We start from the raw sequence: 27,492 nt of genomic DNA, 5'->3' as shown, positions 1-27,492 counted from the left end.
AATATGACATAAATGAACTTATCTATGAAACAGAAACAGACTCAGAGACACAGAGAATAGACTTGTGGTTGCCAAGGGGGAGGGGGTGGGGGAGGAGGGATGGATTGGGAGTTTGGGATTAGCAGATGCAAACTGATATACACAGAATGGATAAACAACAAGGTCCTACTGTAGAGCACAGGGAACTATATCCAATATCCTGGGATAAACCATCATGGAAAAGGATATGAAAAAGAATGTATACATATGTATAACTGAGTCACTTTGCTGTACAGGACAAATTACCACAACACTGTAAATCAACTAGACTTCAATAAAATAAATTTAAAAAAAAAGAAATGGGGCCCTACCTATGATTAAAGACCACATTTGGAGCAAGTCAAGAGGGGCATTACAGTGAGTGCAACTGTCGTAAGTGAGTCAAGGAGAGAAGATGTCTCCAGAAAGAAAAACATAAACAAAATCATTGTGAAGAAATCATTTCAGGTTGTATTTGGAAGCAGAACAGGGAGGTATAACCAAGCAAGACATTTCCACGTCCTCCCTGAGCAAGACAGCAGATAGGTTACAGTAAATGGAAGCCTAAGAAGTCTGAAGTGTGGGTCTTCCTATCAGATACATGGAATACAGAAAAAGAATGCAAACGGATATCATAACTAAATTTGAACTAATGACATAAAAGGGGTAGCCCTTTGAACGTTAATTCGTTAATTTTAACAAATATTTATTGCCCTAAATAAATTCATTGGTCAATTATTTCCTATACAATTTTTTGTTTGTTTGTTTTTTTGCGGTACGCGGGTCTCTCACTGTTGTGGCCTCTCCCGTTGCGGAGCACAGGCTCCGGACGCTCAGGCTCAGCGGCCATGGCTCACGGGCCCAGCCACTCCGCGGCATGTGGGGTCCTCCCGTACCGGGGCACGAACCCGTGTCCCCTGCATCGGCAGGTGGACTCTCAACCACTGCGCCACCAGGGAAGCCCTACAATTTTTTAATTGAAGTACAGTTGGTTTACAATATTGTGTTCGTTTCAGGTGTACAGCAAAGTGATTCAGTTGTGGGGTTTTTTTAGATTATTAAAATACAAGACATTGATGGTAATTCCCTGTGCTACACAGCAAATCCTTGTTGCTTATCTATTTTACGTATAGTAGTTTGTATCTGTTAACCCCATATGCCTAACTTATCCCTCCCCTGCCATCCGCTTTAGCAACCTCAAGTTTGTTTTCTATGTCTGTGAGTTTGTTTCCATTCTGTATGTGCATTCATTTGTATTATTTTTTTAGGTTCTACATATAAGCGATAACAAATAGTATTTGGCTTTCTCTGTCTGACTTATTTATTTCCTGTATTTAAGGATAGGAGATCCTCCAAATAATCCATGAAAATGCCTACCTCCTATCTCCTATCCCCTGCGCATCTGTACCAAGATCTCAGACTGAATCCTGAGGAGAAGCTAATTCATACATGGATACCAAACTACCTGAGAACATTCTGACACACTTAGATGCAGAAGCACCTTACAGAGCGCTTCGTCGAGCTGGGGTCTCGTTTTATTTAAGGGTCTGTGACAAGGAGTCTTCGTGAACAGTAAATCTGACTCCTCTGCCGCCGCCACAATGACACCATCTGCTCAAGCTTCTCCGCAGACCAGTTACCAGCTGCCTAAATGGACAACACAGAAAGACACAGGAGTGTCTTTCCAGAATCAGTTCCAATAAAGTGTCTGCATTCCCCTTCACTCTACCTACAAGCAAATCCTCCCACCTTTCTCTTAGCTTTAAATGTAAATGTCACAGGACAAGTATGAATTCCTCGATGGTGGAGAACTTTAAAGATACTATGGAAAACAGCTTCCCCCAAGAAGCCAATCACTGGGCTGAAGGCTGATCCCAGCGGATGCAACGCCCCCCCTCCACCCCACCCCGCAGTGACTTACCTTAGAATTCATCTCCATGTGGTATTTGGCACAAGCTCGAAGCTGAGTCACCCAGAACTGTTTCTCTTTTGCATCAGCAGCTAAAATAGAGAAAGAAAGGCTTGGAGCAATTGAGCCAAAACACATCCAACCCATTTCTACACGCATCTGAGGGGTTGGGGGCCTGGGAATGAAGGAGCGAAAGGCAAATGCAGATGGTACTCATGCCAAAAATCTGACAACACCAAATCTCAATCAAAAATCCTTTTTTTTTTTTTTTTAACAAATCTAAAAAGTTTTGAGAAACTTAAAGGGATTTTCAGAATTCCATCTTCCTGGATGGAATCACTTGAACACATACAGATCAATTTCTCCGAAAGTAATCAATACACTTATATTCTTTCTCTTTTTTTAAATTTCTAACAGATTTTTTAACAGCTTTGAGATAGAATTTACATACATAAAATTCACCTGTTTTTAATATTAAGTGATTTCTAGTATATTTACAGAATAGTACAACCATGACCATAATCTTGGTTTAGAATATTTCCAGTATCCCCCAAAGAATCCTCCACCCATCAGCAGTCACTTCCCATTTCTCTCTCCCCACCCCCTTTCCCATCCCTAGGCAACCACTAATCTGCTTCCTGCCTCATAGATTTGCCTATTCTAGACATTCCATATGAATGCTCCCATGCAGTATGTGGCTGCCTTCTTTTACTTAATGTTTTTCAGGTTCATCCACATTGTAGCATTTTTATTGCCCCTAACACATTTTTTTTAAATCTCTCTTTTCAAATTATAAATACCAACTCAGAAACTTCAAACAGAACAAAAGTGAATAAAGTAAGTTTCTTGTCATTAGAAGGCAGTTAGAGGTGGAATTTCTTTTTCAGTGGGGCATTATCTAAGTGGCTGCAAATATGCTTTGTTAAAACACTTTGCTTTACTGTGTAGTACACAGTGGGGGCACCTAATATAGTCCTATGACAGGTGCTTAATGAAGGTTTCCCTGAAGAAGTGACCAAAAAATTCCCTTTTAAACCACGTTAAAAACTTAACTTATTCTGAAATGTCTGTTATGAGAACAATTTGGCCAATTTTTTAAACTCTTCTGAAAAAGTCATTTCTACTTCTTTAAAAAGCAGCAGGGAAGAGAAAACATGATTATTTTTAATGCCTCTACCACATGTGGCTAAAAGGAGGAGCAAAGTGCAGTGTTTAAGGCCCCTTTGTTAACTATCGGAGTTGTAATGTGGAGTTATCAGCCTTTACAAAATTAGCGTTCAGTTGAATTACCATTTTAATATATGTTCTCAAGGGTTCTTATTATGACTGAACAGAACAAGGTACAAAATGTTGACTTACAGACCCTCAAATGTCCCCCGAAGAGACATTACAGTACCAGTCACTTGCATAGTCACAATCTTCCATCTACACCCCCATCTCTCAAATATATAAAATTATTTTCTTAAAAGATCATGGATACATAATAGGTTCTAATAAAATCCAAGTTAATTTAATTGCATAACTCACTGCATAAATATTTTAACAGAATATATACTGCATAAATGTTAAATATGCAGAAAACAAAATGATTCCCCTAGAACTTTGTATCATTTACAAAAATGAGCCTGTCATCTGTCAATAAAACCCAACTTCAGCTTGAACTTCTGGTGAAGAAATCTGGAAGTGCAGACCAGCGTAAGACTAGGTGAACCCTACTTCCAAAGAATAAAAGGATTCTGCAGAAACTAGAGCCATTTTCCTTAGGAACATGAAGAATTGCTGCTTTGTGGCAGTACCCAAAGGCTCCAAAAACATTCCCAAAGCTGTTCATCTATTAACATCAAGATTCATCTCTACATGTAGCGAGACGTGAAATGAGAAAACCAATGCCCAGATTCTTTGGGATGGACCAAGGACCAGCCAGAAAGAGGCAGAAATGTGTCCTCCCTCTGCTGTAGTGGGTAAGTTTAAGCTAAATTTAGCCCTTGTGATTAGTTCATGTAGATAATAAAACTTTTATGCTTGCTATTAAAACAACCCTTAAAAAAAACAAACTTGGGGTTTAATAACCCAGAGAATAACAACTAAAAGGCAAAATGAGATGGCTCAAATGGTTAATTGGTTGGGCTGTTCTTTTGTACGGGTTCGTGTCATTTTAGAAACCACAGGCGGGTTTATTAGCAATACAAGCCTACCTCAAGAAACAAGAAAAATCTCAAATGAACAAACTAACCTTACACCTAAAGGAACTAGAGAAAGAAGAACAAACAAAACCTAAAGTTAGTAGAAGGAAAGAAATCATAAAGATCAGAGCAGAAATAAATGAAATAGAAACAAAGAAAACAATAGCAAAGATCAATAAAACTAAAAGCTGGTTCTTTGAGAAGATAAACAAAACTGATAAACCATTAGCCAGACTCATCAAGAAAAAGAGGGAGAGGACTCAAATCAATAAAATTAGAAATGAAAAAGGAGAAGTTACAACAGACAACGCAAAAATACAAAGCATCGTAAGAGACTACTACAAGCAACTATATGCCAATAAAATGGACAACCTGGAAGAAATGGACAAATTCTTAGAAAGGTATAACCTTCCAAGACTGAACCAGGAAAAAATAGAAAATATGAACAGACAAATCACAAGTAATGAAATTGAAAGTGATTAAAAATCTTCCAACAAACAAAAGTCCAGGACCAGATGACTTCACAGGTGAATTCTATCAAACATTTAGAGACGACCCATCCTTCTCAAACTCTTCCAAAAAATTGCAGAGAAAGGAACACTCCCAAACTCATTCTATGAGGCCACCATCACCCTGATACCAAAACCAAACAAAGATACTACAAAAAAAGAAAATTACAGACCAATATCACTGATAAACATAGATGCAAAAATCCTCAACAAAATACTAGCAAACAGAATTCAACAACACATTAAAAGGATCATACACCACAATCAAGTGGGATTTATCCCAGGGATTCAAGGATTCTTCAATATACGCAAATCAATCAATGTGATACACCATATTAACAAACTGAAAAATAAAACCCATATGATCGTCTCAGTAGATGCAGCAAAAGCTTTTGACAAAATTCAACACCAACTTATGATAAAAACTTTCCAGATGTGGGCATAGAGGGAACCTACCTCAACATAATGAAGGCCATATACGACAAACCCACAGCAAACATCATTCCCAATGGTGAAAAACTGAAAGCATTTCCTCTAAGATCAGGAACAAGACAAGGATGTCCACACTCACCACTATTATTCAACATAGTTTGGAAGTCTTAGCCATGGCAACCAGAGAAGAAAAAGAAATAAAAGGAATACAAATTGGAAAAGAAGAAGAAAAAGTCACTGTTTTTAGATGACATGATACTATACATAGAGAATCCTAAAGATGCCACCAGAAAACTACTAAAGCTAATCAACGAATTTGGTAAGGTTGCAGGATACAAAATTAAAGCGCAGAAATCGCTTGCTTATACTCTAACAACAGAAGATCAGAAAGAGAAATTAAGGAAACAATCCCATTCACCATTGCAACAAAAAGAATTAAATACCTAGGAATAAACCTACCTAAGGAGGTAAAAGACCTGTACTCAGAAAACTATAAGACACTGACAAAAGAAATTAAAGATGATACCAACAGATGGAGAGATATACCATGTTCTTGGATTGGAAGCAGCAATATTGTGAAAATGACTACACTACCCAAAGCAGTCAACAGATTCAATGCAATCCCTATCAAATTAGCAATGGCATTTTTTACAGAACTAGAACAAAAAAATCTTAAAATTTGTATGCAGACACAAAAGACCCCAAACAGCCAAAGCAGTCTTGAGGGAAAAAAACAGAGCTGGAGGAATCAGACTCCCTGACTTCAGACTATACTACAAAGCTACAGTAATCAAGACAATATGGTACTGGCACAAAAAGAGAAATATAGATCAATGGAACAGGATAGAAAGCCCAGAGATAAACCCACGCACCTATGGTCAACTAAATGATAAAGGAGGCAAGGATATACAATGGAGAAAAGACAGTCTCTTGAGTAAGCGGTGCTGGGAAAACTGGACAGCTAAATGTAAAAGAATGAAATTAGAACACTCCCTAACACCATACACAAAAATAAACTCAAAATGGATTAGAGACCTAAATATAAGACTGGACACTATAAACCTCTTAGAGGAAAACATAGGAAGAACACTCTTCGACATAAATCACAGCAAGATCTTTTTTGATCCACCTCCTAGAGAAATGGAAATAAAAACAAAAATAAACAAATGGGACCTAATGAAACTTAAAAGCTTTTGCACAGCAAAGCAAACTACAAAAAAGACGAAAAGACAACCCTCAGAATGGGAGAAAGTATTTGCAAATGAATCAACGGACAACGGATTAATCTCCAAAATATATAAACAGCTCATGCAGCTCAATATTAAAAAAAAAAACTCAATCAAAAAATGGGCAGAAGACCTAAATAGACGTTTCTCCAAAGAAGACATACAGGATGGCCAAGAAGCACATGAAAAGCTGCTCAACATCACTAATTATTAGAGAAACGCAAATCAAAACTACAATGAGGTATCACCTCACACCAGTTACAATGGGCATCTACCAACAACAAATGCTGGAGAGGGTGTGGAGAAAAGGGAACCCTCTTGCACTGTTGGTGGGAATGTAAATTGATACAGCCACTATGGAGCACAGTATGGAGGTTCCTTACAAAACTAAAAACAGAATTACCATATGACCCAGCAATCCCACTACTGGGTATATACCCTGAGAAAACCATAATTCAAAAAGACACATGCACCCCAATGTTCAGTGCAGCACTATTTACAATATCCACGTCATGGAAGCAACCTGAACGCCCACAGGCTAACGAATGGATAAAGAAGATGTGGTAGATATATACAATGGAATACTACTCAGCCACAAAAAGGAATGAAACTGGGTCATTTGTAGAGACTGTCATATAGAGTGAAGTAAGTCAGAAAGAGAAAAACAAATATCGTATATTAACGCATATATGTGCAACCTAGAAAAATGGTACAGATGAACCGGTTTGCAGGGCAGAAAGAGAGACACAGATGTAGAGAACAAACGTATGGACACCAGTGGGGGAAAGCGAGGGGGGGTGGGGGTGGGGTGGTGTGACGAATTGGGAGATTGGGATTGACATGTATACACTAATATGTATAAAATGGATAACAAATAAGAACCTGCTGTATAAAAAAATAAAATTCAATAGAAAAGAAAACGAAACCACAGGCGGCGGTGGGGCATTAAGTTTTTCACCTGCTATTGTTTCTGCTCTGACACTTTATTAAGCAATAAAGAGCAAAGAGAAACCAAGGACCATATAAATCTGGGACACACACTGTATGAATCTCCAAAGAGAACATGAATCTTCTCACAGTTCCCAAAAAACAAAAAACTTTCTTCAACTATAGACAATTTTATATCATAGGTTTGTGGATTGTTTTATAGATCCCGAGATATGACTTGTATATTGATAATAAAAGAACCTCAGGAAATTCCCTGGTGGTCCAGTGGTTAGGACTCTGCACTTCCAAAGCCAGAGCCAGATTGGGGAACTAAGATCCCACAAGCTGCACAGCGTGGCCAAAAAATAAAAATAAAGGAACCTCAGCTTAGCCCGCCTCTGGGTAGCAAAGCTTGGAGGAAGGTCAGCAAACTGACTCTGTGTGTGTGTACATGCACAAGCGTGCAAACATGTGCATTTGGGGTTTGGTTTTGTTATGTTGTTAGAAGAAGACTGACAATTTTTCCAGCAATGTGCCCATGACAGAATGCTGGAAGAATGATCTAGCGATCAAATCACACCGCTGCAGACAACTCTGGCCCATCAGAAAACCTGCGAGGTGGATATGCCTCGGGGGCGACAAGACCTACAGTTCCGGCCAAATGCTGGGCTCCCCCGAGACCTGAGGAGAATGCTTAGCAGACCTCAGCTTTCAAGAAGCAAAGAGAAGGGGAGAAAGTGGACAACAGGACATAACACCAGTTGGCTTTTCACCAGGCTCTAGGGCCACAATGGGTTAAATAAAGTACAGGTGAAGGGGCCTCTACTAAGAGCTGGTTCTAGAGGAACTTTGAGCGGAGGACACCATGACCCTTAAAAGGCTTGACCTGTGCTCAGATCACAGCCCCACGGGCACTGGAGGAAAGACTGACAGTATACGGTCCAGGAAAATATATACTGAGCTAATATGAAAAATCTGCCCAAGTCCTGAGGCTCAGCCAGGTTTGCGATCACTCACCTTTTGTTTGTCCTTAATTGCTCAGTTAATTAGGACAAACACTTCCTAATGTCAGCTCCTCTCCCCACCCCAGGGGTAGGAGAAGCAGCATCTGTCACCAGAGTCCGCAAAACCGGCAAATTGTTAAAGGTGATTTTTTAAAAAAATCAAAAAACAAGATAGCCATCACCATAGTAACTGTGAACCCAGGAGGCCCGTCTGAAAAGTTCCCGGGAGAAGAACGTACCTCTCAGTTTGTACATCTCCCCATTGGCAGAGTACACGACCAGCATATGAGGCGCTTCGTCACTCAGGGACACGATGGCGCCAGACAGAGACAGGGCCCCTCGGGGCTTCTGGTGTTTGCTTTGCTCATTCACAAAATACTGCAGGATACCAGCCTCAAAATCCAGCACAAAGTACCTGTGTGGAGAAACCACAGTGCATCAGTTTTCCCTCCAAGCAAAGAAGAAAAAGAACATAATCCTTAAATTGACATCAAGGCTCCCAATCCAGGATGCTGGAAGCTAAACGTCCCTGCCAGGCACCCACACAAGTCATCCCTGTGTAGGGAGAGAGCACCCAATTCTTAAGTCAAAGCAGAACCTGTCATGGCCCCTGGGGCAAGGGCAAGGGCCAGGCCCATTCTCGATTCGGTGCAATGCCCATTCATACGTAAGCCTCAGAATGGTAAAGAAGAGAGAAGCATTGGGACACAGACTCTGGTAACAGGCTCCACGTGACCTCACAGGAACAGCTGAATTCACAGCCCAGAAGCAGCAAACTGGGCCAGACTCCAGCCAACAGCCTGGGCACTGTATGGGGCCTGAGCTCCAGAGCTGGTCAATCCAGCCAACTGGAGGTGCTCACACAGCCCCCTGGGCATCCTCCAGCGGGCCCTTCCGTGGATCACTTTTCACACAAAGGGACAAGATTCCCTCCGCTCTGGGAGGCTGTAATGCCACTGGAGTCTACATTCAGGGTGAAAACAGGGAAACTGCGAGTTGCCTGAATCACTCAAACAAATCTTGGTAGCCGAGTACCTGGCCTGTTGATAGTCACCATCTATCACCAGGAAGCAATCAAGACAACGTCCCCTTCTCCACCAGGACGAGTTGTCTTCATGTGAGACCCACATGCCCGCTGCGACCCAGAGGCTCACCACAGCCCCTGCTGACTCTCCCAGCCTCCCACTTTCTGCTCCACTCACGCTGGCTCACCCAGCTGCCTTCCACCACTTTGCTCATGCCGTTTCCCCCACCTGGAGCAGTTACTCGAAGTGATACAGATCGTTACCAATCCACAACATCGAAACTCTTCCCACAATTGGGCTTCGCATCACCATCCAGCTGCACGTCAGTAGGTTTGTCTCATTAAAGAAAGAGTCCAGACATTGTCTGACACACATGGCGCACACAAGCCACAATACCAGTCTCAAATCAACCACGGCGCAATTGGGGGGTGGGAGGAAGCAAGTTCTTCATCAGCTTGAGATATACTTGCCACCCCTGTGGCTAGAACGTGGTTCCCTGCCCTATTTACTGCACGGTAACTTCAGGAACAACTCAGGTGCCACCAACCTGAGAAAGCGTCTCCTGACCAGGTTAAATCTTCCTCCCACAAGCTCTCACTTTGAACTCACCCCTCATGGCCCTGGCTCATCGGGTGTCTACATTTGCAGAATTATGCGATTCAATGTCTGGTTCCCCCCAGACTCTACGCTGTTCGGAGGTGGACAGTGCCCGACACCTCGCTGATACTCAGTTAGTATTTATTCAGTGAATGAATGAAAGGGAAAAAACTACCAAATTCCACTCTTTTCAATCCGTGCACCAAAGCAGCTGGGTCACCACTGTGAACTTGCAGAGGCACTGGGAAATATGTCACACTTTTGAGGGATATAGTGATGCTCAACATCGGTCAGATATAAAGCATACGAACAACTCAGGCAGTTTTCACAGTTTCGATACTAGTTGCACTGCATTCCTTTCAAAGACATAGCATCTTTGCAAAGCTGGGTTTTCAGCAGTTGCTGGGTTAACAAGGAAACATCGACAGGGAATAGGAAGAGGGCAACGATGCCAACAAAATCCCAAGGTTTGAGAGAGAAGCTGTGCAGAATCCGCAGACACACACAGTCCATCAACAAGCACTTGCAGTTATTTAATGGAGACACATATTCATAACGTAGAAACATAAACATTTATGTTGATTATTTTTTCAAAAGGCCACTGAGTTGTTAGGACATCAATGTACATGAAGTTGTTTGGAGCTGGCTGCTTTAATAATAATTTTTAAAAAGCTGGGGCTTCCCTGGTGGCGCACTGGTTGAGAGTCCGCCTGCCGATGCAGGGGACACGGGTTCGTGCCCCGGTCCGGGAGGATCCCACATGCTGCGGAGCGGCTGGGCCCGTGAGCCATGGCCGCTGAGCCTGTGCGTCCAGAGCCTGTGCTCCGCAACGGGAGAGGCCACAACAGTGAGAGGCCCGCATACCGCAAAAAAAAAAAAAAAGCTGACTGCTTTCATAATAAATGAAACTGTAGGATATTTTTTAACCTCTAAGCACCACGAACCAAGAAAGTTTACAAAATTCTGACTTAATTGATTCTCATAGTAACCGACAGACAGCCATCATTATTCCCCATTTTACAGGCACTAAGACTCAAAGAAACTCAAAATCTAAGTCCCACTTGTCTGTGTCCAAATCCACACCTGGTTCAGTCCAGCACTCACAAACTCTCCTTCGAGTCTCACGCAAGTCCCCCCGCTTGTCGCTTGCTCCGTGTCACCTCTCCTGTATCCACTTAGGTACTTTATTCTCCAAAGCTTCCTGCTCCAACAGAGCTAGCCGGGCTGAAAGCACCTTTGCCTGGTCACAGAGGTCCCACCTCATCCCCATCCCACAGAGCAGGCGCACCTGACGACCCAGGTCTCAACCCTCCAAAACTCCAATTCCTCTAAGAAACATTAATTATTTGTAACATTCCAAATGTCCTGGCCAAGGCTATTTACCTTTTTTACCCCTCTCCTTCCCTATCTCTCGAGTCACAATAATAAGGATATACTTCTGGTATCCACGATTAGCATGGATAAATCAAGACACAAAAGTGTGCTCCTGGACCAGGACTATTCAAAGTGCGGTTCCTCGCGCAGCAGTATCAACATCACCTGGAAGCTTTTCTGAAATGTAAATTCTTGGCCCCACCCAAGACCTGCTGAATCAGAAACGGGTGGGGGTGTGGGGCGGCCAGGAAGCTTCCAGGTGATTCTGATGCAGCTCAAATTTGAGAAGCACTGGCCTAAACTAATAGCTCATCACCCAATCCTTACCCTCCATTTCCAGGAGACACAAGCAGAATACATTACCCAGCTTTCCTCGTAAGGACGTGTGGCCATTTGAGCTGTAGCCAACAGAATGTGAGCAGAAGAAATGCAAGCCAGACCTATAACATACAGACAGACAGACGCATGCACATGTGCGCACACATGTGCGCGCACACACACACATACAGATTGGAATGGAGACACCCTGCAGGGCAACTCGGGATCCACAACAGGTGTGGCAAAGACACAAGAGGGAAGCAGCCTGGATCCCCGAATTACCACCTGGAAGAGAGTCACCTCATTTCTACATGGATGAGAAAGAAGCTTCTGCTTATTAGGCCACTAAGATCAGTTAAAGAAGCCAGCCTGACAAATTCACAAAAAATATTTTTTAAATGTCTATTTTCACATCCTTCTACTTGAAATGTGCTCCTCTCCTCCCTTCTGTGATGTGAAGACCAAATTCCGTCAACGAGAGAATACCTGGGGTGATTTCTGAGCCGCCAGCGGTCACATTGTTCAAATGCTGACCCTGCGCTTCTTTTTAAGAGTAAATGTTCTCACGAAATTGAGTTATATGTAGTGAGGTGGATGGACTTAGAGTCTGTCATACACAGTGAAGTAAGTCAGAAGGAGAAAAACAAATACCGTATGCTAACACATATATATGGAATCTAAAAAAAAAAAAAGAAAGTGGTACTGATGAACCTAGTTGCAGGGCAGAAATAAAGAGGTAGACATAGAAAACGGACTTGAGGACATGGGGTGGGAGGGCAAAGCTGGGGCGAAGTGAGAGTAGCAACGACATATACACACTACCGAATGTAAAATAGTTGTCTGGTGGGAAGCAGCAGCATAGCACAGGGAGATCAGTTCGGTGCTTTGCGATGACCTAGAGGGGTGGGATAGGGAGGGTGGGAGAGAGCCTCAAGAGGGAGGGGATATGGGGACATGTGTATGCATATGGCTGATTCACTTTGTTGTGCAACAGAAACTAACACAATATTGTGAAGCAATTATACTCCAATAAAGATCTATTAAAAAAAGAGCAAATGTTTTCCACGTGACCTATATTTAATGTCAGCACAGTCATGGTGACTGCAGCTGTGCAGACACGGCTCCTGGCAAATCACAGGATGAAGAGCAAGAATCCGTACAAGCGTAGGGAAGGAACCTCGGCTCCGACTACAGCATTCTGTGTCTCCAGCCGCCCCTGCACCCCCCAAACCGCTCTGGCAGAGCAGCAGTGTCCCCCATCCATAAACATGCCTCCTTTACACAGCAGGAAGTAGGAAAGGTACTGCATCGCATAACCTGAACAGGCTTCAAGGAAAAGGCAAGAGCAAGTGGCCCTCAACTCCCCTGCCCACCCCCCATCCACCCTGTGTCGTTGGCTGGAACGGAGAAAGGGCTGAACACCTCTCTCCCCTTTCTGCTCTGCCCACTCATCAACCAGGCCCCCATCAGCCTTCCCCGCTCCCAGAAGCAGCTTCACAAACGCATCCTGCTCAGACCAACCATATATTTGCAAAGGACATTGTTAAGAAGCTGGTACCAAGAAATGAATTGAATACTGGGGGTTTTTTTCAATAAGGATGACAGAATAACCAGTTGAGGTCACATTATGCAGAATACGGAACACATTAATGATTTTTCACATTACCTATTTCAAAATGACAACTTAATTCTAACCCCCTGCCTCAGGCAGAAAAAAAAACACATTTCCACTGCTTCCTAAAATAGTTTTAATGCAAATGCACAGGTTTGAATCATGTGCACTAAGCAAGGTCATCAATAATTTACTCCTTTTCTAAAGACAGTTAAAAATTCCATCGTATTTGGAAGGGAGTGAAAGGAGAATATCTGATTAAAAATTACAACAGACTAAACATCAAGTGTTCTTTCAGGATGGTCTTTGAAAGTTGATTTAGATTGTGTCCCATGCAGGTAGGAGCTGTCCACGCGGCACTAAGAAGGGCATTGCCTGGGGGTCACATCCCCTGAGAGGAAAGAAATTGCATTGGGATCCCCGCAGGGTCAGGGCTCTGGTCAGGCACTGCTGTTTGAAGCTCGCTGCTGTATCTGAAACTCACAGCTTTCATTCTAAATGGAAAAGTTAACCGTGTTCCTGGATGAGGCTTCATTAAATGAGGTGCAAACGCCGGATAAAATCCTGAAACATTCTTTAAGGTTTTTCCCTCTGGAGAAATGAATAAGACGAACCTAATTCCTAGTGGGTTCTTTTCTAATTAGCATCTCGAGCTTTAGTTTGCAACTTAACCAATGTGCAGGTGAACTTAACTGTATACGGAGGGAACATATTTTAGGGACTATGTTAACAGACCAAAGAGGGTGCTGAGAGAGAAAAGAGAGAAAGGGGGGAGACATCAAACCAACCCATGAAAAGAGCCACCAGTCCCGATCAGGCCAGTTTCGGGGTGGCAGCCTCACCCCGTCCCAAAGCTGGGACCCGCGGCGAGTGGCAGGCCTGCCTCAGGAGGGCTGAGGACAGGCCACTGCTTCAAAAACAACATGTGAGCACGTGCACAGACGTAGACACACCTGCATGCACACACACTCACACGCGCATACACATTCACGCTCACTTGAGCGGGCCTACACACAAAGTAGCTGCCCCTACCCATCACTGCTCTCCAAGCCTTGCCTCGCTGAGGGTCATCTGTCAACACCTGTAGCCTTTTAATTCCCACCCCCACCTGCCTGACACAGTTTCATGAAGGTTCAACTTCAGGATCTAGAAGTTGAAAACCAGACATATTTACTTTGAGAAGGTGGAGGCACACCAATGGCCGTTAGCATCCAGTTAGGAGCAGAAAAATAAAGGGAAAGGATTGGGGGGATGGTGGGGAGGGACATGGGGGAACCAGTTCATTAATGCCAAGAAGCAGAAGGTACAAGCAAACTACAAGAGGGTTACAAAGAGGAAAAAAATGCAGTGAAAAAAAAATCTTTCGAACAGGAACTTTGCCAGACAGGCTTGCTGCTGACAAAAAGCTAAATCATTTCATCTAAACTGAAAAGTGAAAATTAAAGCAAGAGGAAAGGGCTTGAGAAGGGAGGTGATGGCCAGGCCCGTGATGCCTGAGCAGACACCTTTTACACCCACGGTAGTACTTCCAGGAGGGAGTCAGGACCCCTCCCGTTCTCCATGGGGCTCTGCCGCTCGCTCCACACCAGGCACGAGGCCCCGTCCACCACCCTCCACGCGCGAAAGCGGACCAAGCCCCCAGCTCGCACAGGCATTTTTCCTGTTGGGATCTGCCTCACCTTCCCAGGCCCTCTATTTTCTTTCTTCTTTTCCCCCCTCGCCCCCACAGTATTTATTAACTATTTATCAAGAGAAGCTATTCTTGGTGGGAATGTAAATTGATACAGCCACTATAGACAACAGTATGGAGGTTCCTTAAAAAACTAAACATAGAACTACCATACGACCCAGCAATCCCACTACTGGATATATACCCTGAGAAAACCATCATTCAAAAAGAGTCATGTACCACAACGTTCATTGCAGCTCTATTTACAATAGCCAGGTCATGGAAGTAACCTAAGTGTCCATCGACAGATGAATGGATAAAAAAGATGTGGCACATGTATACAATGGAATATCAGCCATAAAAAGAAATGAAATTGAGTTATTTGTAGTGAGGTGGATGCACCTAGAGACTGAAGTAAGTCAGAAAGAGAAAGACAAATACCATATGCTAACACATATATATGGAATCTAAAAAAAAAATGGTTATGAAGAACCTAGGGGCAGGACAGGAATAAAGACGTCAACCTACTAGAGAATGGACTTGAGGACACAGGGAGGAGGAAGGGTAAGCTGGGACGAAGTGAGAGACTGGCATGGACATATATACACTACCGAATGTAAAACCGATAGCTAGTGGGAAGCAGCTGCATAGCACAGGGAGATCAGCTTGGTGCTTTGTGACCACCTAGAGGGGTGGGATAGGGAGGGTGGGAGGGACATGCAAGAGGGAAGAGATATGGGAACATATGTATATGTATAACTGACTCACTTTGTTATAAAGCAGAAACTAACACACCATTGTAAAGCAATTATACTCCAATAAAGATGTTAAAAAAAAAAGAGAGAGAGAGAAGCTATTCTTTAGCCCAAATATTCACACTTCATAGTTCAAGAACACAGCTCAGTGACAAACTTCCATGGAACTGAACCCAAAGAAATTCTTTACATTCCAAAATACTTTGCACTCTGAAAGATGCCAACCTTCTTCACTGCCTCAAACTCTTTCACGGATTCATAATTTCTGAAGAAATCTGCATATGCCAGGCCCTCCGTCTTCTGAGAAGGTCCTGCTGGAGGCCACCTGTGCCTTGTCCTGGCCATGACAACAGTGACCTTTGTTCTTCAGCTAAAGACCCTTCTCTGGGTTGGGTGACTGACTGCCTAACTGTTCCAGAATCCCAGTCCACACGCCAGCAACACACCAAAATGGCAGCGGCTTGGTCCTGCCGGCCTGGAGCGTCCTGCTCTCCCCACAGTCCCAGGGACGCCTTGCCCGGTGCAGGCACTACACACCCATATTCCAGGTTTCACCTGCCTTCCAATTCCCTCTTGCCCACAACCACCCGAAATAGCACCATTTCTGAGATCTAGTATCACCACGTTTCTACAACTTCCAACCTATTGCTTATAGAAAATAAAAACTCAAGGAAAATCAGCACAGCAAAGCATACTCGTGAAGGTAAGGAGGATTTCAAATTGTGGGTGTATTTACCTAAGTTTACCTTAAGTCTTCAAAAGGACTATCAGCTGCTGATCATTGATTAAACACCTCTCATCTTCAGAGATGAATGTATCAAAGTTTACCCCAGAGTTACTTCCGTGGAGCTGCCTGTCTCACATAAGAGAGGGTGTCTCTGCCTCTCCAGGTGGGCCTATGACACGTTGGCCACTGTGGTCTCCTTACCTCAGAAGGGTTCACACTCAAAACCCTTAGAGTTTCTGGCTTGAGAAAGAAGGATAAATCTTCCAGAATTTCTCTCAGGATAACCAAACTTCCTGGAGAGGATAGACGATGGATCCAAGCATCAAAACCTCACAACAAGGTTCCAAGGCACAGCACCTGCAGGCAACCTCGATCCCAGCCAAGTGTTAAAGTCTGGAATCCTCTCAACACATGAAACTGGGGCGATGGTGAGAGAAAAGCAGAGAGGCCTTCTTACATCTCTCAAATCCCTACTATTCAACCTGTCATCAGAGACTTCCACAACTGCCACCACCCCCCACCAAAAGCACTAAGTGAGAGACTCCAACACACTCCAGAAAGTACTAAACTGTCAGAGGGCCCTAAGGCACATCACCAACTCAGGGATAAATATACTCTGTCACATAACTCAGACATTATTAAAAATATCCAGGCATGCAATACAAGTTCCACCTCAAATGTATCAGAAAAATGTCATGTACTATGGCCTGTCTATAGCAGAACCATTATGCTGGTCTTCAGATGTCTTAAAAATATATAAACTGAACCACTGATAAAAATGATTGCTAATGTTTACAGAGCACTTTCTATGTGTCACGCATTTGTGCTGCCATATTATCTCATTTACACCTCCCAGCAGTCCTAGGAAGTAGATGTGACCATAACCTCTTTCTACAGATGAAAATTTGAAGCGCAGAAAGGTAAAAAAACACGCTCAAGATCTTACGGAGAGGAAGTTATGGGGTAGACGTTAACCAGGGAATCTAGCCTTACAGGCCACGGCTCAAAACTAAGATACCTTGTGTTTATTAAAATACCGTTTTCACTACAAAGATGCAAAAACATAGGATCAAAACGGACAGACAGATAAGAAAAAAAAAATTAAACACAATCAGATTGGGAGATTTTTAGAATTCTCCTTTCACCCAGAGTTGGACAGATATGCAGAAAACAAACGGGGATATATAGATTCAAAACAATATATTCCCAAGTTTTATTTCAAATGTTACAAATAATTACATACTCCAATGAAAAATATAACTTCTTTTTAGATGTGCATGGAACATTTTCCAAAATGTTGTCTAAAAAAACATCAAACATCTAAAAGTAGAAATTTTATAGGGCACAATGTTTGCACCTCATAGCAAAATAACATCTGACATGTTAAATACTTAAAAATAATAAACTAATAGTATTAGTTTTAATAATATATTCACATATAATTATGTCATATTATATATTAGTATTAGGAGAAAATATGGGTGGATATTTTTAAACAGTTAGGGTGGGGAGGGCTCCATAACAAGAGATTGCAAAACCATAAAGAAAAGTATTGACACATATTCCTAAATTTAAAAAAATCTCCAGCTAGGGCTTCCCTAGTGGCGCAGTGGTTGAGAGTCTGCCTGTCTATGCAGGGGACACGGGTTCGTGCCCCGGTCCAGGAGGGTCCCACATGCCGCAGAGCGGCTGTGCCCGTGAGCCATGGCCGCTGAGCCTACGCGTCCGGAGCCTGTGCTCCGTAACGGGAGAGGCCACAACAGTGAGGGGCTTGCGTACCGCAAAAAAAAAAAATCTCCAGCTAAAAATAATCCATAAATAAAATTAAAAGACAACCAATAAAGCAGAGTTTTAAAAAAGAATACTGAAGTGTCTTGCCTTCTAAAAAGAATGGTTTTTTTACAGTTTGGGTTACTTCCTCCTGCTTCTGAATCAGCCTGGAAGCTTATTAAAAATGTGGATTCCTGACTCCCAGCCCATACTTAAAAAATCAGAGGCTTCCCTGGTGGCGCAGTGGTTGAGAGTCCGCCTGCCGATGCAGGGGACACGGGTTCGTGCCCCGGTCCGGGAAGATCCCACATGCCGCGGAGTGGCTGTGCCCGTGAGCCATGGCCGCTGGGCCTGCGCGTCCGGAGCCTGTGCTCCGCAACGGGAGAGGCCGCAACAGTGAGAGGCCCGCGTACAGCAAAAAAAAAAAAAAAAAAAAAGAATCAGATTCTTTGTGGCTGAGATCAGGAAATCAGGAAACTGAATTTCAAAGTTTGCCTAGATCATCCAAGTAGAAAAACCAGTACAAAATCGAGTCAGGATAAAACCTTAGAGTGTTACTCACACACTGTTTTTTTTCTGGTCGTTCAAGCTTTCACCCCTAGGCATTCATTCAACAAACATCTCAGCACTATGGGCCCATGCAACCAAGCAGAACATATTATTTAAGCGTGAGCTGACCTCATTTTGTCTTGGTCTGAAAGAGCCAAAGCCCTGCTCCTAAATCACCACAGCTCAGGCAGTAGGTATCTTGGCTCTGTTACATTGGAAGTATTTTTGGAAAGATTTAAAGAAAAGTTACGAAGTCACCAGGCCTGGAGTTCCTGTATAATCGGATCATCAACTAGCATCACGCAGGCGCCCACCTGCGCAGAGCAGCCCCAGGACCAGCCCAAGTGAAGCACCTGAAGATTAAGGGCCACCAGCCCGAGTGGCTGCTGCCTTGGGAACCGCCTCACCTGACAAAGGACCAGCATAACTCACAGTGAACTCTTAACACAAGATCTGATGTACTGCGCTTGGATTTGATCTATCATGACACTCCATCTGCTTTTAAAGACCAGGTGATTTAATACCAGGAGCAAGAACTGAGAGCTTTCTAACACAAGTTAGTGCAGGCTCTCAGAATATTGCCCCGTCACCTTCTGAACTCCTATTAACTCTTAGGTTTCCAAGGACATTAGGTAAGAACTTCAACTACTACTTTAACTAAACTGTAAAATATTGAGACCCATCTTAACGCTCACAATTCATTTTCATTCTTGCCATCAACAACACATGGAACTTACCTGGGAATCCTTGAGATGGACCGAGTCTTGAATCAAGTCTCTGCCTATCACTAAGAGCTTCAACATATACATCAAGTCACAGTGAAAAGGATTCTGATACTGGCTAAAGCCCCGGGACAAAGACGAGTGGGAAGCCCAGGCCTGGTACCCATCAAAATGAAGAGAGATGGGAAGCTGGCCTGTGGAGACCAGGGAAGCAGTGAGGAGCAGAAGCAGGCCCCTAGGCTCAGCTATTCTGCCCCAAATATCCAACTGAGTCAGGCCCTAAGCCCCACTGTCCCTGGATCAGAGCGTCCTTTATTTTTCCCTATGGTTACACGGCATATAGGAAAGAGGTGTGATCTGGCAGCAAAAGGCCTGACTAGACCTGTGGTTTTCAAACATCTGCTGCATCAGAATCACCTGGAACCTTGTTAAGACACAAGTTCCTGTGCCCCTCCCCCAGATTCAGGAGGTCTGGGTGGAGCCAGAGAACTCCAGCAAGTTCCCATTTGATGCTGATGCTGCAGGTAGGACCACACTTTGAGAGCCACTGAATTCTCACTTTTGTGAACTTGGCCAGGGTACTCATCCACCCTGAGCCTCGATGCCCACGCCGGCAAAAGCACAAAGCTGGCTCATTCTCTTTGGAACCATTCCACCATCGCTGTGCCTCCAGGTCTGTCTGGTTATAAAACCAGAACTTCCAAAAGTCCACATCACATTTCTGAATGCAGACAGTGAGTCGGATCCAATGCTCATATTGCATTGTATCAGCAAGAGCAGTTTAGTTAATTGACTACAAAGCCAACAAGACAGAACTTAAAACACAAGCCAGTGTTTGCTCTTTTTTGGAGGTGCCATGGCAATATTATTTGGCAAGGTTCTCAGTGTGGTCAGCTGTACCATGTTCTGTGATATGGGTAAAGCATTGTGGATACATTTACTCATTCTATGGTTAAACAAAAGAGAATCTACATAAGCCCAGCTATTTTTAAAGAATTTAGCTTTGGTTCCAAAACTAAGTTTTATTTCCAAGAATTCCCTCGTTTTTTTAAAAAAAAAATTTTTAACTGAGTACCAACCTTGCTAGGCACTATATGCTAAATGCTAAAAATATATTGGGGGGGGCAACAAGGTCCCTGATCTGATGGGGGCTTGGAAAAATGGTGCCAACAGACAATAAAATATTTACAAAAATAAACGTGTGACTATAGCTGTGCTGAGCCTCATTTCTCAAGACAAAATGTCCATGAACTGGTGAATGGTTAAACAAACTGTGTTACATCCATACAATGGAATACTATTTAGCAATAAAAAGAACACAGTACTGATACATGCTACATGGGTGAACCTCAGAAATATGATGCTACATGAAAGAAACCAGATGCAAAAAGATTATATATTATATGATTTCATTTATATGAAGCGTCCAGAAAACGTAAATTTATAGAGACAAAATGCAGATGAGTGGCTGTCTGGGGCTGAGGATGGGAACAGTATTAACTACACACTGGCTAGAGGAAATTATTTTTGCTGATAGGAATGTTCTCAAACTGGATTGTGGTGATAGTTGCACAACTATATAAATTAACTAAAAATTACTGAACTGTATACTTACAATGGGTCTATTTTATGGTGTGTAAATTATACCTTAATAAAGGTGTTTTTAAAAAACTTCAACAATCCTGGCAATAGCCTAGACCAGGGTGGAGGTGACAGAATCACTGCAGGGGTACAATTGTCAAGACCTGATAATGAACTGGGAATTCCGTTTGGGGACTGTCGCACTTCACACGCCTTTAAAACTTCCAAAAGGTGTTGACTAGCAATTGGATGAATGGATTTGGAACCCAGAGAAGGTCTGAGCTGGAAATATAAAGATGAAATCATCTAAAAATAAGTAGCCATGGAAGCCAAAGCCATGGGTGAGATTGCACAGAAAGAGAATACAGGGAGGAGAAGGGGGGCAGGGATGAGGGGGCCCAGGATCAAGACGTGAGGAACTACAACATTAAGCAGGAAAAGAGGCGGACAGAACAAGACAGAGAGGTAGGAGGAAAACCAGAACCCTAGAAAGAGAACGTTCACGAAGGCAGGAGTAATCATCTGTGTCAAATGCTAACAAAATGTCAGTAAGATAGGAACTGAAACATGTCTTCTTTGTGACCATACATGATCTATTTGCATATTTAAAGATTCATGGGGCTTCCCTGGTGGCGCAGTGGTTGAGAGTCCGCCTGCCGATGCAGGGGACACGGGTTCATGCCCCCGTCCGGGAAGATCCCACGTGCCACGGAGCGGTTAGGCCCGTGAGCCATGGCCGCTGAGCCTGCGCGTCCAGAGCCTGTGCTCCACAACGGGAAAGGCCACAGCAGTGAGAGGCCCACGTATCACAAAAAAAAAAAAAAAAAAAAAAAAGATTCATGGATTTCCATGACCCTAAGTTTATTGTGAAGCAAATCAGTTCCTGTTGGTGTGCAAGCCCAAGAGAAAAGAACTTCTCTTTTCTTCCAAACATGTACTGAGTCCACCAGCTGTTTCCCAATACTCATGTTCCATTTTTACTAGAAACAGTGGAAAGATGGATCTCTGGGTTGAAACCAGGGGCTGCAACCTCAGCTCTAGCTAGGATTAACTTGTGGTCTGAAACCAAGTATAGTGGGGACAGCGGACTACTTACCCCACCTACCAAATATCCATTGCCTCTCTCAAATCAAGAGAACTCCAATTTTCATCTGGGCCAATACATGATGCCAGAATACATTTCCCTGCCTTCCTTTCAGCTAGATGTGGTCATCTGAGTAAGTTTGAGCTCATGAAGAACAGTGATGAATTAGATCCCTTCCCTTCCTCTACCTGCTTTTTTGGAAGGTAGATGTGATGGCTGGAATTCCAACACTCCTTTTGGACTTTGAGGACACAGCCACACCCTAGGGATGATGAAGCAGAAAGTAAGAAGGAGCATGGGTCTCTGAAATCTGTGGAACCTCCAAACCAACCCTGCAAAGCTTATGCAAAAAAGCATGCATGTACAATGGAATATTACTCAGCCATAAGAAAAGAATGAAATAATGCCATTTGCAGCAACATGGATGGACCTAGAGATGATCATACTAAATGAAGTAAGTCAGACAGACAAAGACAAATATCATATGATATTGCTTATAGGTGGAATCTAAAAATAAAAGATGCAAATGAATCTATGTACAAAACAGAAATAGACCCACAGACATAGAAAACAAACTTACGGTTACCAAAGGGGAAAGGGGGGAGAGATAAATTAGGAGTTTGGGATTAACACACACACACTACTAGATGTAAAATAGATAAACAACAAGGACCTATACTATATAGCACAAGGAACTAGACTCAATACTTTATAACAGCCTATAAGGGAAAAGAATATGAAAAAGAATATATATATATGTATATATATATATATGTATGTATAACTGAATCACTGTGCTGTACACCTGCAACTAACACAATATGGTAGATCAACTCTACTTCAATTAAAAAATAAGTAAATAAAAAATAAACAAGAAGGATCTAAAGGTTAGCAACAACAAAAAAATCCCTGCCTTTATTTTATGGTCCTTCTATGGAGGAGAGGAGGGAAGGTGGAAAAGACAGTACTTGCTCAGATTGGCCTAACCCTCTGAGGTAGGTATCATTACTACCCCTTTCTAACCATGAAGAAACAGAGAGGGGCTCTCTTTTACCAGAGTCACACAGCCCATAGGCAGTAGAGACAACGTGAGCCCAGGCAATCTGCCCCTAACCCCTGCACCATCCTGCCTGTCTCAGAAAGCTGTGAGCACACTAAATCTCCCCCCTCAGGACAAGGCGCCTCAGCCTTCAATCATCTTCTAAGCAGAGCTGTGCGGTGGGAGAACGCCCTGGTCAGGAAATGTCGACTATTCAGACTGCAAGTCAGAGGTGGGAGGTCTGCTCAAACCAGTGAACTCGGCTGCCCAGTGGCAATTTCTCCTCTATGGATTCTGCAGGCAGCTAACACCAAAGAGACGGGGAGGAGAGGAGATGAAAGGGGAAAATCCAAACAGGACCGTCCAAAGAATTCTCACCAGGGCTGATGGGCTTCACCCAGAGAGATCAGCGTCTTGCCTCTTGTGGCCGCCGTGGGCAGCTGGCTTGCTCACTCTCTCCCTGGTCCTCCAGGAAACCGAACACTCAGCAGGAGCATCGTAGCTCCCCCGCCTATGGATCTCAGGGCTGGGAAGGAAGGACAGGGCAGGCCTGGCAACAAGTCCCGGGCACTAATGCAAGAATAAGCCGAGATGACAGATGGGCAGATCAGATCAGCTCAGCGCAGGTTGCCACCAAGGGCCCTGGAAAAATACACACATTCCCAAAGGGAAATCCGCATGCTGGCTAGCTCTACCTGGCACGTCATTAAACTAACCTGAAAGGGTCCAACGTACCAAAAATGCTGCCCAAAACAAGATTAAAGTCTCAACTGTTCCTCCAACATATGCTCTGAGGCCTCCATGCAACACGATCCACCGCGACCACAACACCAGGGCCAAAACAAAGCCACCCTGAGGTCGCCGGGTCCTCCTGGGAGTTGTGGACACATCACGCTCTCTGCGGACACAGAATCCTGAGCGGGAACACAGAGGCCCAAGTGTCCACACATGCCCACTCGCCGCCACAGACTCTCTCAGGGAGCCCGAGTCATAATCATTTCCAACCTGGTCTGACCTTGTCAAGGTCTGCGCCTGGGGAAGCCGCTGGTGTTTTGCCACTGAGCTCAAGGAAACATGGAACCTCCCCAATTTTCTGGGGAAGAGGAGGTGTCAGCGAGTGGATAGAATTCCCAGTTTTGAGGTTTTTCTCGAAAGAATTTTTCTAGACGCAACTACCAACATGTCTCTAGTGGCCACGAAACAAATGAACACACAACAAAGAAATCAGGTAAGAAAAGTATCTACCTCAAAGGACTTTTTTGAGAATTAAATAAGTTATTATTTGTAAAATGCTTAGAACAATGTCTGGCACACTGCTAGCAATATATATATTCCACATATATAAATAATATATATGCAAATATTGCTCAAATAACATATTGAGGAGATACTTAGCAATTACCCTTAAAAAAATCCTGGTCTTTTTTTTTTTTTCATTTTACAATTAAGGAAAGAGCTTTTATTTTATTATTTTTGTTGTTGGGGACAGCAGGTTATGGAATTTACTATATTCTAGTTGCTGAGCTAACAGCGCTGTGACATAGATATTACTTCTATTCTACCAATAAAGAAACAATATGCAGAAAGGAATCCTGGTCTTATTTTTTCAGGGGCATGTGTCTGTGATCTTGTACTAGATACACACCAGTTGTGACTCCCTACTCCCCAAGTCACATGACGACAACAAACCTGTCAACATGTCAGAGCGAGTGGCATTCCACAAAGAGCACCGCGTCCAAGAGCCTAATGGCTGCTCATCTCAATAATGAGATTTAGGAGGATGAAGATTAGTAAATATCAACTGAATCCCAACCATCAACGGTATTTTCCAAATCTGATTTGAAATGCCCACTACACCATCTCCAGAACAAACATCTAACCCTTCTTAGCAAGACAGTTCAGCATTTCTTGCCAAGGAAACTGTCACCTGATTCACCATTCTGACTCTTCCCATCCCTCAAAGAGTGGGAAACAGGAGAAAGAGAGGAATGAAGAGATGTGTGTTCTCCACAGACAGGGACGGTCTAGCCTGAATTTTGAGCACCAGTGGCCACTGTTCGACCTTATTAATCTCCTCTCCTGTGGAGGCAACATGAGTTTGGGGGCTCCCCACTAAGCTGTGTGGTATTTCAAGAAGGCACTGCAAACAGTGCACTCAAAGACGTAAATATCAAGGACGGGCAGCATGACAACTATTTCGTTTGCCTGGTCAGTTACTTGCCACTTCAGCTTGCAGAGCAAGAGCAAACGAAACAGTCCACTTCACAAAAAGCTAATCTCCTTTCAGTTGATTCTTCAAGTTTCTCATACCCTCCCCCAACTATCTCTTAAATTGTTTTTCGTAAAATATATATGACCTGCCTGCTCCTACCACCCCCAGCCAGAATTCATCTCTCGTTCATCAACCCTCCCGCAGCCGACTGTTGGAGCTGAAAAGGTGGGAAATCACTTGGCTTCCTATTATCATTATTACTGTTATTATTATCATCATCATCACCATCATCAGTTACACGACTATCTCTGCCACCTAAGCTGGAAACTCCTTTGGGGCCATGTCACTTGATTAAGAATCCCTCTGGGCTGGGCACAGAACCTCACATATGAAGGAGGCAAATACAAGTTCCCTGATGGACCAAGGTGAAGGTCAGTAAACAAAAATGTGTCCCTTCATTATCATTTATTGTCCTCATTTACCTATTATCACCACCATCACAATCAGAATAGAAAGCTCTCTAAAACCAAAACTATTCTCCATCACCAAGAACATTTTTAGTACTCTGTGAATACGCCTGAGACTCCACACCAGGATAGGAAACTTTGCTTTTGTGAAATCTCAAGTCATTGACTCTGCATCTTACCCAGTGTACTTATCCCTGATTAAAGACCAGCCAGTCAGCAGAATAATCAATCCCCAACCATTCAGGACCTAGTTCATCCATCTGGGGACCACCCTGAGTCCCCAGTCCCCTCCCCCACTGGCCACTCCTCTCTGAACAGGAAGAAAAGAGAACCAGGTTGGCTCCACGCAGCTGACCACGAGCAGATTGCATTCGACTTTTAGGGATAAGAGAGGCTGCACCTGATGGTGACAATGATGGTGTTAGGTCATCCATAGCTAACAGAGAACTCCCTGAAGTTAAACTTGATTTTGAAGAATCGTCATTCAGGTCACTGAAGACAGCGTACCTGCCAAACCCACTTCTGTAGAAGATTTTACGTCGAGAGAACTTTGATGGCTCTGGGAAGCTGAACATTTCCCCAGCCCTCTGGAGAATCAGGGAAACTACACAGCCTGCCTCTGAATTACTGACGTCATAATTTATTGAAAGGTCTCCATTAGGTCATAGGTCACACCCCAGACACACTCAAGGGTCTGTGACTAGGAGTAAAAGCAACATGGAGCCAATGGGTCCCGAGCATCTGCAGTGCAAGGGTCCTGTGGCCGCGAACCCAACCAGCACCCAACACACCCAACACTCATCTGAGTCCTTATTTCATCATCTTATAAAATGCAGAGATATTCTTCACTCCATTTTATGCAAATGAAACCTAAGGCTGGTAAATTTAAGTGACTTTCCTGTTATCTCTCAACTACTTTGTAAAAGGACCGGCTATTTGAACTTCTGGTCCATGGTTTATTTCATTAAATGATAAGGTTTCCTAAACTTAGGTTTACATTCACTACCAGGCATTCTTCTAGATGCTGGGGAAAGAGCAGTAAACAAAACAGATAATTCCTGCCTCATGGAGCTCTAGTGGGAGGACAGAAATTTTAAGCAAATATGTTAAGTGTCCGTGAGCGCTTTAGAAAAAAATAAAACAATACAGTATCAGAAAGTGAAAAAAGGCTGCCATTTGGAGCATTCTAAGGTCACCAGGTCAGGGAAGGCCTGTCTATACGCGGAGGATTTGAGCCGAGACCAGAAGGAAGGTGAGGTGCACCGGCTGAAGGAAATACTGTGTTCCAGGCAATACGTACAATTTCAGAGGTGGGAGCAGGCTGGGCGTGCTGGAAAAGAGCAGGAGAAAGGCCAGTGTAACAGGAGCAGATGAGTGAGCGGGCAAGTGATGGGAGCTGACTTGCGAGAGAGCCAGGAGCCAGATCACGCAGGGCCTTGCAGACTGCGGTAAGGGCCTCCGATTTTACTCCAGATACGAGGGGAGGCTTCTGGAGGGCTCTGACGCTAGAGGATCACTCCAGAACGATGCTCAAGTGGGTGGCTGGAGAAGCGGGGAGGTCTGTTAAGAGCTAACTGCAATAGTCCAGGCAGAGATTTACGCCAGCAGATAACATGTAACGTGTACAGATAAGTAACACAGAATTTTCCAGCACAGCTAAAACAGTCACCCCGTTCTCCTCCACCTGCAGCCTGATAACTTGTTCATCTATCCGCTGACTCAGAGGCAGGATGGCCAGCCTTGGGCGTGGGCGCAGGGCGTTTCCACTGTAAATGGCCTAGTT

The 27,492-nt window shown here is 43.6% G+C and overlaps 1 protein-coding gene across 3 annotated transcripts in view; it reads right to left on the bottom strand.

Annotated features, from left to right (window-relative positions):
• OSBPL10 (oxysterol binding protein like 10) overlaps positions 1–27,492 on the bottom strand; it is a 322,389-nt gene that overhangs the window by 184,677 nt on the left and 110,220 nt on the right. For all 3 annotated transcript variants that reach the window (XM_060162471.1, XM_060162469.1, XM_060162470.1), the window contains exons 2-3: positions 8,448–8,623; positions 1,940–2,019 (exon numbers count right to left, since the gene is read on the bottom strand). In XM_060162471.1, coding sequence (XP_060018454.1) covers positions 1,940–2,019; positions 8,448–8,493 — 126 coding nt within the window. In that variant the 5' untranslated portion in view covers positions 8,494–8,623. The remainder of the gene's footprint in view (positions 1–1,939; positions 2,020–8,447; positions 8,624–27,492) is intronic.

This window comes from Lagenorhynchus albirostris, chromosome 10, assembly GCF_949774975.1.
Source record: "Lagenorhynchus albirostris chromosome 10, mLagAlb1.1, whole genome shotgun sequence".
Taxonomy (NCBI): Eukaryota; Metazoa; Chordata; class Mammalia; order Artiodactyla; family Delphinidae; genus Lagenorhynchus; species Lagenorhynchus albirostris.
This window is presented reverse-complemented; position numbering and strand designations above follow the sequence as displayed.